The sequence below is a fragment of the Mustela nivalis genome (genome assembly GCF_964662115.1).
Source record: "Mustela nivalis genome assembly, chromosome: 6".
In the NCBI taxonomy this organism is placed as follows: Eukaryota; Metazoa; Chordata; class Mammalia; order Carnivora; family Mustelidae; genus Mustela; species Mustela nivalis.
Genome location: NC_139025.1, coordinates 95,399,429 through 95,413,950, shown reverse-complemented (window position 1 = coordinate 95,413,950; position 14,522 = coordinate 95,399,429). Strand labels below are relative to the sequence as shown.

Here is a 14,522-nt window from a genome sequence, read left to right as displayed (position 1 = left end):
ATGTTCATAACATCAATGTCCACAATAGCCAAACTGTGGAAGGAGCTGAGATGCCCTTGAACAGATGAATGGATAAAGATGTGGTTCATGTGGACAATGTAATATTACTCAGCCATCAGAAAGGATGAATACCTACCATTTTCGTTGGCATGGATGGAACTGGAGGGGATTATGCTAAGTGAAATAAGTCAAGCAGAGAAAGACAATTATTATATGGTTTCATTCATATGTGGAACATAAGGAATAGCATGGAGGACATTAGGGGAAGGAAGGCAAAACTGAAGGGAGGGAACTCAGGAAGATGAACCATGAGAAACTCTGGACTCCAGGAAACAATCTGAGGGTTTCAGAGAAGAGGGGCTGGGGTGGGGGGAATGTGTTAGCCTGGTGATGGGTATTAAGGAGAGCACATGTTGCAATGAGCATTGGGTATTATATGCAAATAATGAATCATGGAACACTATTCACAAGACCAAAAATAAAAAACTAATGATGTAGTGTATGGTGACTAATATAACATAATAAAAAATAAATTGAAATTGGAAATTTAAAAAAATAGTGGTTATATAAGATCATTTGTGGATTGGTGCTGGTCAGGTGCACCAGAACCACTTGAGTAACACTAAAATAAGGATTTCCAGGAGTCCACTTCACAGATTCTCATTTAGATTCAGAGAAAAACTGACAATGTTTTTATTTAAGATTTTATATTTATTATTATTATATTTTACTTTTTAAAAAAAATTAATTTCTTTTCAATGTAACAGGTTTCATTGTTTATGCACCACACCCAGTGTTCCATACAATACATGCCCTCCATAATACCACCACCAGGCTCCCTCAACCCCCCACCCCCTCCCTTTCAAAACCCTCAGATTGTTTTTCAGAGTCCACCTCCACCTTCGATTTCCCGCAATTCCCTTCTCCTCTCCATCTCCCCATGTCCTCCATGTTATCACTTATGCTCCACAAATAAGTGGAACCATGCGATAATTGGTTCTCTCTGCTTGACTTATTTCACTCAACATAATCTCTTCCAGTCCCGTTCATGTTGATACAAAAGTTGAGTATTCATCCTTTCTGATGGAGGCATAATACTCCATAGTGTATATGGACCACATCTTCCTTATCCATTCATCCATTAAAGGGCATCTTGGCTCTTTCCACAGTTTGGTGACCGTGGCCATCGCTTCTATGTCAAAAAATGAGCAGAAGACATGAACAGACACTTCTCCAATGAAGACATACAAATGGCTATCAGACACATGAAGAAATATTCATCATCATTACCCATCAGGGAGATTCAAATTAAAACCACATTGAGATACCACCTTACACCAGTTAGAATGGCCAAAATTAGCAAGACAGGAAACAACATATGTTGGAGAGGATGTGGAGAAAGGGGAACCCTCTTATACTGTTGGTGGGAATGCAAGTTGGTGCTGCCAATTTGGAGAACAGTGTGGAGATTCCTAAAGAAATTTAAAATAGAGCTTCTCTATGACCCTGCAATTGTACTACTGGGTATTTATCCCAAAGATACAGATGTAGTGAAAAGAAGGGCCATCTGTACCCCAATATTTATAGTGACAATCTGTTCTTTAAAGAGCTCCCTAAGTAATTATGAGACAGTTTTGGGAGACAGTGCTTTAGGTCATTGTTGGTGTTTTGGATGTCAATTAAATAAAAATGCTAGCTCAGTAATGATTTAATTGGCACTTGTTACTTTTTATCAGTGCTACAAAGGTATGAATACCCTTCTAAGGAGTAGAACAGAGATGTCTAAGCAAGAAAAACCAAGTATAAGAATGGATGCACTTAATAGAGGTCAGAAAAGCATGAGGCCAGGGACTAAGTTAATCACAGATAAGTGGACAAGTGGTTATTGGAGGTCAGGCATCCAGGTCATTTATCCCAATTACAATATACAAAATCATGATTCTAGGACAAGTTGTGATTTAATTTGTCATACTGTGTTCCATTATGTGACCTGGCAGAAATAGATAAATTTGAGTCTGTGTTTCAAGGGACAGATGAATAAACAACTACTTTTTAGGTGGTAATGGAAATGGGGAAAAGAATTAATTCTGATTTTGACCAACTCATGAACTCTCATTTGCTTTGACTAATTCCTGTGCACATATGAATTTTTCTCAAGGCAGCTTTCATGTCTTTATTTCGGAGACTATAGATCAGGGGGTTTATAAGTGGGGTCACCAATGAGTAGAACAAAGTTACAATCTTCTGTATCCCACCTGGATTACCAGAGGTTGGGCTAATGTACATCACCATGATGGATCCATAGAAGAGAGACACCACAGCCAGGTGGGAACCACAGGTGGAGAAGGCCTTACGTCGGCCAGCTGCTGAAGGGACACGCAACACTGCTCTGAGAACCAGGGTATAGGACCCAAGGATGAAGAAGAAGGTGATGAATATAATAAGAGAGCTCAATATAGAGCAGGAAAGCTCAATTCCAGGGGCAGGGATGCAGGACAGGGCCAGCAGAGGCCCAGGGTCACATACAAAGTGGTCAATGGTGTTGGGGCCACAAAAAGGGAGTTGTGTGATAAAATAGATAGGGATCGGATAGCAGAGGAAAGCTGTGACCCAGCACAGGGCCACCAGGTTCATGCAGAGGTGGTTGTTCATAATGACAGGATAATGGAGAGGCTGGCAGATGGCCAGGTAACGATCAAAAGCCATGAGGGGCAGTAAGAGGGTCTCAGTGATACCCATGGAGAAGAAGAAGTAGAATTGGAAGAAACAAGCCATGAAAGAGATGGTTTTGGTCTCAGATAAGAAGTTCTTTAACATGTTGGGAACAGTTGTGTTGATGTAGCAGATCTCCAGGAATGCAAAGTTGGCCAGCAGAATGTACATGGGAGTGTGAAGCCTGCGATCCAGCTTCACTGCACAGACAATGGCTCCATTCCCCATCAGTGTCAGGATGTAGGACACCAAGAACAGCATGAAGAGGATGACCTGAACCTCTTTGGAGCATGGAAAACTCAGGAGTATGAATTCAGTCACTGTGCTGACTCCTGACCTATTCATGGCTTCCTAAGGGGAAGAGAAGAAAAGTGACAATGACAAAGGTAGTCTTACTCTTTCATCTTCAAGATTATTTCCTTTGTGGAGTTCCTTAGCTCCCTTAGATTCATTCTATTATTCCATTAGATTAATAAGATAACTATGCTGATGAAGTCTGTGAATTTCAGAGAGTGCTTGGTATGATCAGACTTTGAAACTTTGTATTCTCTCATTTCTCTTTCAGAGTTTTCTCACAGTAAAAGACAGGATGTTCTGTGATAAGCAGCTTGGAGAAGGTTGATGACAGCACTCACAAATGTAAGTAGGTATGAACATCATGTATCTTTATCTATAGATTAAGAGCTATATAGACCCTTGTTATTGGACACAGAATTTCAATTACTTAAATCTTTGGAATTAGAGACACAAATGTTAGGTATCAGAAGAGAGAGAAACAGCACACAAATCTTTATGCATTTCACTGTTATTCTGGATCAGTGTTGGTGTCTTAAGGTCATCTGGTAACTGGACAAAAAACATCACACGTACCATCTATTCTTCAGTGTTCATCATGTTTTGTTAACTAGACATCTATGTAGTGGCTTTCATATCAGTTCCATCTTCTACCTGTTGAATTAAAATACTTCTGTAAAACCTTGGTCTAGGTTAAATATCTAATTATAGATAGAAAAACTGAGCAACATATCTAGTCTATTATTTAAGGATTTTTGAGGGTTTTGTCTGAAGTGGCACTAAGTGTCCTAGAAGGCCTCTCTTCTTATGATTATGGATAGATGCAGAGGCTCACAAACATCAGATACTCCTAAGCAGAAGTCTCTAGAAACCAAGAACAGTGCTGAGAGCCATAAACTGTCCCTCTGGACAAAGATTCCCCTTCTACTTATTCACCCCCTTTGTCAGCCCAATCCTACTCTAGATGTGGAAGATCAGCATTGTTTTTGGGAAATTGAAGGAGAATCTTTGAGAAAACTTGCTTGTCTGAGACTTAGATGTTGTGTGATTTCCATGGTGAGAAAAGCAAAACAAAGCCTAAGAGATTGCCTACAATTCTGTTGTTAGTAGTTTTGTCTTGTTCATTTATTTTAGGACCCCTTCCATTACTGGGGGGCAGTCATCATTTGGGCCTAAATGACCCAAGTGACGTGACCGAGTGATGATATTTATTCATAAAATATAATGCAGAACAGAGATTCAGATGCCCTTAATAAAAGTGTTCTAGCTAAGAATGTTTACTAATGTATGAGTTATAAAATGCATTACTTTCCTGGTTGTGTAATGCCTGTAGTTTTGAGGATAATCTTGATGATTGCAATTAGTGACACAGACATTGGAGTCATTCAGAATTTTTCACATCACACTTCGCTGTAAGGCTCCTCTTTCTGACTTGATCATGATTGGCAAAACCAAACTGTGAGTTAATTCCTCTGTAGCACGTATTCAGAGAATGCAGAAGCCAAAGAAACCATGGGGAAAGAGATATAAAAGGAGGAAGTATTTGTTGATCATTGTGTATGAGACTTACAAGGCTCTGTAAGCTGTGTGGGAGTGAACCCACCACCCTGGAATGCTCAGTCGTGTTCTTTGTCCTCAAGATACCTGATCATTTGTTCTGTGTCAGAGTCAAACATGGCTAAAAAGTCAGGGAGAGCTGAAGTTTTTTGGGCCCTGCTCTGCACAGCCACTTTGTCAGTCCTTTCCAGATGTCACTTCACTCACATGCTATTTCCCCCCAAAACCTGGTTCTGACTGGATGCACTTTTGGTCAATAAGGATGGACTTTCATACTTCCTCATCCTCCCTCTCTCACTTCCCTGATTGCCAGCCCTCTTAGCTATAAAGATGAACCTCCTTACATTCTTCACCTAACGGGAGGTGCTGCACAACCACATAAAAGAAGGCAGAGCTAAAAGGGACCCCTAAGAACTGTTCTATATTTGTATGTCTTCTGAACCTACCTCCTTACAGATCTGGCAGGTGGGACTTGAATCTTCCGTTTTCACTGCAGCAGAAGGCAAGCACGATGGAGGGCATGACATCCCGGGTGAAAAGCAGCTCAGAGAAGGTGCTTACATTGCTGCACAAGCGATATTGCTTTGGAGAGAAATTGGCATGTTTGCTATACAATGGGATACTTATCTGTGTTTCTCTGAAATCGGTGTCTGATTCCCCCTAGGGGACATAGTCTCCTGTGAATCCCAAAAGTGAGAATTTATGAGAGGATTGTCAGTTATTTCCCTAGTGTTCCCTTCCCTCAGGAGCCCCTTGATTGTCCTTTGGGAGTTAGTTTGTTCAGTGATGATCAGGTATTCTCATGGTTTTCCTAGAACAGATGTTTATTTTGTTGTTTGGACAGGTTACTCTTTTGATGGAGCAATTACTGTAGCGACACCAGTTGAGATGGGACATGACCTTTTTTTTTTTTTTTAGATTTTTTATTTCTTTTCAGCTTAACAGTATTCATTGATTTTGCACCACACACAGTGCCCCATGCAATCCGTGCCCTAATACCCACCACCTGGATCCCCCAACCTCCCACCCCCCACCCCTTCAAAACCCTCAGATTATTTTTCAGAGTCCACAGTCTCTCATGTGAGAGACTTCCAATTTCCCTCAACTCCCTTCTCTCCATCTCCCCTTGTCCTCCATGCTATTTGTTATGCTTCACAAATAAGTGAAACCATATGATAATTGACTCTCTGCTTGACTTATTTCACTCAGCATAATCTCTTCCAGTCCCGTCCATGTTGCTACAAAAGGTGGGTATTCATCCTTTCTGATGGAGGCATAATACTCCATAGTGTATATGGACCACATCTTCCTTATCCATTCATCCATTGAAGGGCATCTTGGCTCTTTCCACAGTTTGGAGACCGTGGCCATTGCTGCTATAGACACTGGGGTACAGATGGCCCTTCTTTTCACTACATCTGTATCGTTGGGGCAAATCCCCAGTAGTGCAATTGCAGGGTCATAGGGAAGCTCTATTTTTAATTTCTTGAGGAATCTCCACACTGTTTTCCAAAGTGGCTGCACCAGCTTGCATTCCCACCAACAGTGTAAGAGGGTTCCCCTTTCTTCACATCCTCTCCAACACATGTTGTTTCCTGTCTTGCTAATTTTGGCCATTCTAAGTGGTGTAACGTGGTATCTCAATGTGGTTTTAATTTGAATCTCCCTGATGGCTAGTGATGATGAACACTTTTTTTATGTGTCTGATAGCCATGACCTTTTAAATTTATTTTTTGTTGTTTCACATTTAATTTTATTCATAGTTTTGAACCCGCCAAAAGTTTTAGATTCTCATGTATGTCAGTATCAGAGTCATGTCATCAGATTTCTTGTTCTCATTTCTACTGATTCACTCCATGGGTAGAAAGGAGCCATTCCTTCTTATAATGACAAATTTTCTCCCATGTTCACTCTGTGCTTCTAATATGACACTGATAAGTAAATTCCATTTCATGGTGAAGAAGTCCCAGGAGGAGAGAACACGAGGTATGGGATGCAATGCCAAAGTTCTAGAAACCTCCTCTGCATGTAGCTCTTTGGTTATTTCAGACTCTTAACAGATGGCCCTAAAAGTTGGCATGATTGTTGATATTTTCTTTCTTCTTTCAAGTGAGTTATTGCTGAGAGAGATGAAGCAAACTTTCAGACCCTTTCATTTTTATTACTTTTATGTCTGTGTGTGCATGTGTACATGGGTGTGAGTGCACCTTAGATGACATATTTCATGATGTTTTCCTTCTGTTTTTGGTTTGGAGCCATCTGTAATGAGACTGTACTCTTGTTAATAACTTTTTGTTGGCTACACAGCATCAATGAGCAAAAGTTTCATGAGGGTTTATGACTTGAGGTTTGCTCATTCTCTCAGCATCATTTTTGTAAGGTAGAAACTTTTTTTTCTTTTAAGTGGTTACAACACTTTTTGAGTCATGAGAATTGATATCCTCTTATAAATAAGAGCCAATTTTTTTTTTAGTGATTTATTCATTGAAAGTCTTTGATGTTTGAATGCAAAAGAATTATCTTGACACTGAAGTCTGCCTAAGGACACTAAGGTCTGCCAAAACTATGATTTGGAAGGATTTATCTCACTTTTGTTGGGTGGATGGTGCCACACCAGATACTTGAAGTGAAGTATTAAACTGTAGAATCTAATTGGAGGGAGTTGAGGGGCACTTCTGATCATTAAAAGACATACAAATGCCTATCAGACACATGAAAAAATATCACACACAGCCTATATCATCCTCAATGGGGAAAAGCTTGCAGCCTTCTCGTTGAGATCAGGAACATGACAAGGATGCCCACTCTCACCACTCTTGTTCAACATAGTATTAGAAGTCCTAGCAACAGCAATCAGACAACAAAGAGAAATAAAAGGTATCCAAATTGGCAATAAAGAAGACAAACTCTCTCTCTTCACAGATGACATGATTCTTTATATGGGAAAACCAAAACATTCCACCCCCAAACTACTAGAACTCATACAACAATTCAGCAACGTGGCAGGATACAAAGTCAATGTACAGAAATCAGTGGTTTTCTTATACACTAACAATGAAAATACAGAAAGGGAAATTAGAGAATCGATTCCATTTACTGTAGCACCAAGAACCATAAGATACCTGGGAATAGACCTAACCAAAGAGGTAAAGGATCCGTACTCGAAGAACTACAGAACACTCATGAAAGAAATTGAAGAAGACACAAAAAGATGGAAGACCATTCCATGCTCTTGGATCGAAAGAATAAACATTTTTAAAATGTCTGTACTGCCTAGAGCAATCTATACTTTTAATGCCATTCTGATCAAAATTCCACCGGTATTTTTCAAAGAGCTGGAGCAAATAATCCTAAAATTTGTATGGAATCAGAAGAGACCCCGAAATGCTAAGGAAATGTTGAAAAACAAAAATAAAACTGGCAGCATCATGTTACCTGATTTCAAGCTATACTACAAAGCTGTGATCACCAAGACAGCATGGTACTGGCATAGAAACAGACACGTAGACCAGTGGAACAGAGTAGAGAGCCCAGATATGGACCTTCAACTCTGTGGTGAAATAATCTTCGACAAAGCAGGAAAAAATATACAGTGGAAAAAAGTCTCTTCAATAAATAGTGCTGGGAAAACTGGACAGCTATATGTAGAAGAATGAAACTCGACCATTCTCTTACACTGTACAGAAAGATAAACTCGAAATGGATAAAAGACCTCAATGTAAGACAGGAATCCATCAGAATCTTTAGAGGAGAACATAGACAGTAACCTCTTCGATATCAGACACAGCAACTTCTTTCAAGACATGTATCCAAATGCAAAGGAAAGAAAAGCAAAAATATGATGTATTTATAAACACAAAACATACAATTACCCATAATCTTTCTACACCTGAAAGATAGCCCAAGGTAGAAACTTTTCCATCTTGCTTTTCATTTAATTATGTACATTGAGGATTGATTTAGATCAATAGACATGTACAGATCTTCATTTTTTACAGGTATATAGTTTATTTCATTCTATGGATATATAGGAATTGAATCAGTCCTTAATTGAGAGGAATTTAGATTGGTTTAACATTTTGCTATTAGAAACAGTACTCCATATTCTTGTACATATGCCATTTTTTCTTATATGTGAGTATACTACCGAGATCAGTATCTAAGAGTGGAATTGCTGAGTCAAAAGAAATGCCTTTTAAATTTTGATAGTTTGTGTCAAAATGTCCTCCAAAGCTGTTGTAAAAATGTACAGTCTACTAGCAAAGGAAGAAATTGCTGTTTTCCCTAACATCATGTTTGATATTTGTCAATTTTTATCTCTTTAATTCTGAATAAAATAAAATGTCTTTTTAGATATTTGAAACGTGCTAATTATTTTATTCATACATATGGCACTTTTTCTTTTGTGCCAATGTAACTTTTCTTAATGATCTGAAAAAAATATATATGCCTATATATCTCTATATATACAACATACACACACCACATACATACACACACACAATATTAATATTTTGTCTATAATTGATGTTACCATGACAGATGTTCTGGAGGGCAAAATTTAAGTTTAGCTAGAAGAATAAGGCCAATTTGTCGTTATTGAAAGCATAACAGAAAACCTTAGGTTTTGCAATAGGATTATAACATTGTGTAATTTGTAAGGTTAAATACAAATAAAGAATTAGAGGCTGAATTCCAAGATAGAGTGCATCTCTGAGATTCCTTATAGCCCCATAAATCCAGCAAATAAACTGTATGGTGTGTAATGTTCAAAAACAATATAGACAATTTTCTGAGTGATGTGTCTTCTTTTTAACTAAGAAATTAAAAACAGATTCTGTCCCCAAATCTTTTAAACCAAGACTCTTACTTTTAGGCTCCTAATAATTTTGTTATAGCATGTTTCATATCTTTGTTCCTCAGACTATATATTACAGCGTTCATGAATGGAGTTACTATGGAATAAAACAATGTCACCATCTCCTGTATCACAACCTCATGCTCAGATGTTGGGCTCACATACATGACCATCACTGAGCCATAGAACAGTGAAACTACAGCCAGGTGGGACCCACAGGTAGAGAAAGCTTTTCTTCGTCCAGCTGCTGAAGGGACCCTCAACACAGCTCTCAGGACCAGAGCATAGGACCCCATGATAAAGAGAAAGGGAATAAATAAGAGCAGAGAACTTAAGGTGGAGCTAGTTAACTCTATTACAGGGACTCTAGCACAGGTGAGGGCCAACAGGGGACCTGGATCACACAGGAAGTGTTCAATGATCCTGGATCCACAGAATGACATTTGGGAGATGATGATGATGGGAATCAAGAACCAAAAGAAACCAAGTATCCAGCAGGTGACCACAAGATTGGTGCAGAGACGTCCTGTCATAATGGTTGGATAATGTAGAGGCCGGCAGATGGCAAGGTACCAATCAAATGCCATAATAGCCAAGAAAAAGCATTCTACAGCACCCAAGGAGAAGAAAAAGTAGAACTGGAGAAAGCACCCAGAGAAGGAGATGACCTTGGTGTCAGAGAGGAAGTTGGCCAACATGTTGGGGACAGTGGAGGTGACATAGCAGATCTCTAGGAAGGAGAAGTTGGCGAGCAAGATGTACATGGGAGTATGGAGTTTCTGATCCCAGTACACAGCACAGATGATAGACCCATTGCCCATGAGGGTCAGGAGGTAGACAGCAGAGAATAGCAGAAAGAGGAGGATCTGCCCTTCCCTGGCGCAAGGGAAGCCCAGAAGGATGAAGCCAGTGATGGTGCTGGAGGTGTTGGGGGTGTCAGAGATTTTCATGGGTCTGGGAGCTGTGAAAAGACCATCACATTATTGAATGTCTGTGTAGATGGGGACCCAGATATGTATCAAAACCACCTTGTGGAATGCGATAAACACTTATATCTCAATAATTGCTATTTTTGTCTAATCCTGAAATACTGTTCTAGTTTAGTTGTTGGACTGAAAGCCACAAGAAGCAGGTGAATATCAGTGGATAGATAGAGATGTTTCTTTATTGTAAAATATATTCCAAAACATGCTTAATATAGTTTATAACTTTAATATTATACATAAACCTCTGTAGTAATTACCCCTGAGGTCAAGAGATAGACTATCATTTGCACCCTAGAATCTTCCCTCATATTCCATCCCAATCAGTATCTTCTGCCTCTCTATCCTTCCAACTATAACGTTTTCCTTTCCTAATGGTAACGACTTCCTTGTTTTTCTTTATTTTAATAACTAAATATGCTTCTCTATAGGGAAGTATTTGGTTTGCTTATTTTTGTACTTTGCATAAATGGAATTATACTTTTTGGCTGGCTTCTTTTGTTTAACAGTAGGTTTGAGAAATTAATGTTATTGCGTTCTCTGTAGTTTCCCCATTTTTACATCTCTATACTATTACATTCAATGAACAAACCACCACTATGAATTATGTCCACTTTGGAGCTATCAGGAATAATTCTATTATTACATTCTCTGAATAAACCACCAGTATGAATTATGTCCACTTTAGAGCTATCAGGAATAATTCTACTATGACTATATAGTTCATTTTCCTGGTTCACACTTGCATTCATTTCTATAGGCTGGGCCATAGACTGTGTGTATCTTCAACTTTATTAAACTAAGCAGTGTTCCGTCATTGTTGTGCCTTTTTTTCACTTCCATTGGCTGTATATGAGGGCTCTGATTGTCTACATTCTTTTCTAATGTTAAGGTCAATGTGTACCAGGGCCTGGGGAATGCTATATAGACTGTGTTTTAACGACTTCACCCTTTTTTATTTTTTTTCTGGTGATACTGGACAGAATAGTTGTCTTCTTGTCAGTATTGTTTTTTCCAGAGTAGGTGGTTCTATCAAAATTGTCCTACAGTAGTCCAGCAGTGAGGGGAAAAAAAGAGAAAACCATCCCCAACTTGATTTATGAGAACATTGTAATGCATGATGTAATTTACAGCCACATCTGGGAAGTTTGTTGTCCATCTCACATGACCACTGAGTCTTGTGATCAGCCTTGTAACTTAACTAAGGCATTCTTTTCCTTGCCTGACTTTTCTGATATGACTCTCCCAAGGGAAAATTCTTTGAAGTGGCTCACTCAGAAGTATCTTCCTGAAAAGGAACTTTTTCATAGGCTTGAGATTAGTTTGTGTAAGCTAGTTTACCAGAAGTAATTGGGAATTATCATAGTGTTTTGCATTTAGGCAGCTTTTAATAAATACTCATAAAATGAATGAATAATGTACTTTTCTCAGTTCCCGGAAGGAGATCACACCAACAGAGCTGCTTGTAGGCAAAACTGACTCAGATTGTGTGGCCTCGGAGCAGCAACACGTGGGACTATTGGCATCACTTTTCTGTTTTGAGGAAGTTAACAAACCCACTTATTCTATTTGGGAATGCTTTGGGAGTAAACATTCGAATTGTAGGAAATAGCAGCAGCTCACCTCTGTTAATATAGTTCCCCAGCCATCTAAGTCAGATACAGTTGATGGATACGATGAGCATTAATGTGGTTTTGTAGGAAGAAGTCCTTGATGGTTTGGGTTGGGGATATGACTCTACAAAATTTTCTGTTTTGTAGAAATGTTCTATTTCTATTCTAGTGATAAGAACTGTGGAACCTGATACTATTTCTCTAATGTTAAGGTACATGTAGCAGGAAACTTGAAAAGAAGAGAAAACTGTAATATATTTTGCTCCCTTCTAGTGACTGCTTGGGAGTGCCTCAATGCAGAATGAGCTTGGATGTTCATGCATTTGCATAATGGCTTTATGTTTTTCTGAGTTTAAAAAAAAACAACAACAATACAAATAGCCCTACCTTCAATCCTTGGTTATGGCAGCCTCTGTGAATGGGGGATGCCTGAGGAACATGAAAAATATCCATTTGCATTATGTGGAATGTAGGATCAGTTAATCAAATTATTTCTGAGAGTTGGCATAGTTATCCAAGGAGTCTGACAGTGGTCTGTTGGAGTATTCAAAAAGAGTAAGATTTCTCTGAATAAAATGACAGAAGGTGTCAGAGGACAAGTAGTTGATGATAGTATATTTTTGCGTTGATTTGAGAGGAAGATTTGTGATAGGGGACCAGCAAAACTGAGTAGCACTTTGCAACTTGTAAACTGTGTATGAAAGCTTCCCTCTCTGAACCACATCTATTTCTGGATTTTACACGATCTCATGACATGGGGAGCTCATGTGCCCAAGAGAATTTCCCAGGATCCTGCTAGTTTATGTCTTATATTCCAATGGGTGTTTCAGTGCCTTAGCTGTGGGAGGAACAGGTTCTGATTCTTGTACCATAGACTTATACTTTCTAAATGCCATTTCTTCTCTGATTTTAAGAACATGTGACTTGGAATGAGGTTAAGTTTCAGATACCAAGTATTCATCTTTTGAAGGCAAACTTAAACCAGACATAAAATAACTAGTATACATTTGCATTATTTTACCTTACTCTCACGTTGAGGATGAACATTTTCAGAATGTAGTCTTTTCTGAAGCAACCATTTTCCCAAATGCCCTGTTCTTTGAATGGGGCTGTTAACAAATGTTGAAGCTATGACAAGACATGACTGCTGGTGAATGGAAGGAGGGACTTGAAATAAAATTTGCTTTAACGTGTGAGAGCCGCTAATGGACTCTAAATTCCGTAAAATTAAAAAAGGTCCTTTTTAGGCTTAACAGTTTTAGTAGTCATTCAGTTTTCAGAGAAGTCATTCAGTTTTCATTAGGTCAAAATAATTTATTAATAATTGTGGTTGGGGCCTTTCTTTCTTCCTTTTTCTTTTTATTCTTTCTCTCTCTTTTAAAGTAGGCACCATGCCCAGCATGGGGCTTGAACCATGTTGATGAGATGGAGACCTAAGCTGAGATCAAGAGTCAGATGCTTACCAAACTGAGCCAGCCAGGCACCCCTTCGGTTGGGGCATTTTTAATCAAAGTGCTTTGCAGGATGTTTCTAAGACTATTTTTGGTAATAACCACTTTGTCCATCACCTGAATATATTTTCAGCACTTTGAATGGCTTGATGTTCAAGAACTTACTTTTCCTGGTCTAGTCTAATATTGCTTCTCTTCCTTTCTTTTACCCCTCACATCCAATTCATCAGCAAGATGTTTCTGCTTCTGAACTATGACTCATGTCAGACACTTTTCTTTGTCTTCATTGTTGTCTCCCAAGTTCAAATAGCCCTCCTTCCTTCCTTGGACTTCTGCAGCACCACCTAACAGAAATCCTTGCTTCTGCTTTTGCTCCTCTACCCTCTGTTTTCTAAGCAGCAGCATATTACTTCTTAAAGACATAAAAACCAATCATGTTGGACTTTTGAGTAAAACTCTGAGTAAAAGCTCTGTGTCAGGAAGTCTCACAAAGCTGTTCTAGAAAACAGGAATGGCCATCACCATTTTACGCTCAATCTAATGTTTAACAGGACTGTACTGCTACTCACCTTTTATCACTTAGCTCTTCTGTACAGAAGAAACTATGATGTTTACCTGCCCCAAGTTGAGCAAGACCTGTCAAAACAAAACAAAACAAAACAAAAGTGAAACAAAACTGGTTATTCCTGCTGTGTCAACTGCAGAGGGCGCTGTGAACGTCAGTGTGTTTATGACCCCAGGCTGAGTTAGTGGACTGAGTTAATGCACAACATTTGCTGACTTGTTAAATTAGTCTATCTGGGAACAGTTAAGATGGATTGAGTGAGTGAGCCAGGTCATGTGATACACAGTTCAAGGAAGACATTTCCTGACCATGGTGTGTCTGTGTGTTGGCCCTCTCTTCACAGCCAGTCTGGAGATGACTCACGACAGCTCAGCTCCCTCTAGCTAGTTTGTGTAGTTTCACTGAGGGTGCTGTCACATCTGTAATACTGGGTAATCTAGAAAATACTGAAGAGTAAGGATAATTTTGCTGATTGGGATGAGTGATAAG

General features: G+C 39.0%; 1 protein-coding gene and 1 pseudogene across 2 annotated transcripts; both read right to left on the bottom strand.

The window, feature by feature from the left end:
• Positions 1 to 2,112: 2,112 nt before the first annotated feature.
• Positions 2,113 to 3,057, bottom strand: LOC309867730 (olfactory receptor 11H6-like; the record flags this gene model as incomplete). Its single annotated transcript, XM_082736801.1, has 1 exon — positions 2,113 to 3,057. One exon carries the CDS (start codon positions 3,055 to 3,057, stop codon positions 2,113 to 2,115), a length of 945 nt encoding a protein of 314 aa, XP_082592927.1.
• A 6,378-nt stretch (positions 3,058 to 9,435) lies between these two features.
• On the bottom strand, positions 9,436 to 10,429 carry LOC309866638 (olfactory receptor 11G2-like; annotated as a pseudogene). Its single transcript has one exon. The product of its transcript is annotated as an olfactory receptor 11G2-like (transcript).
• Between the last annotated feature and the right edge of the window lie 4,093 nt (positions 10,430 to 14,522).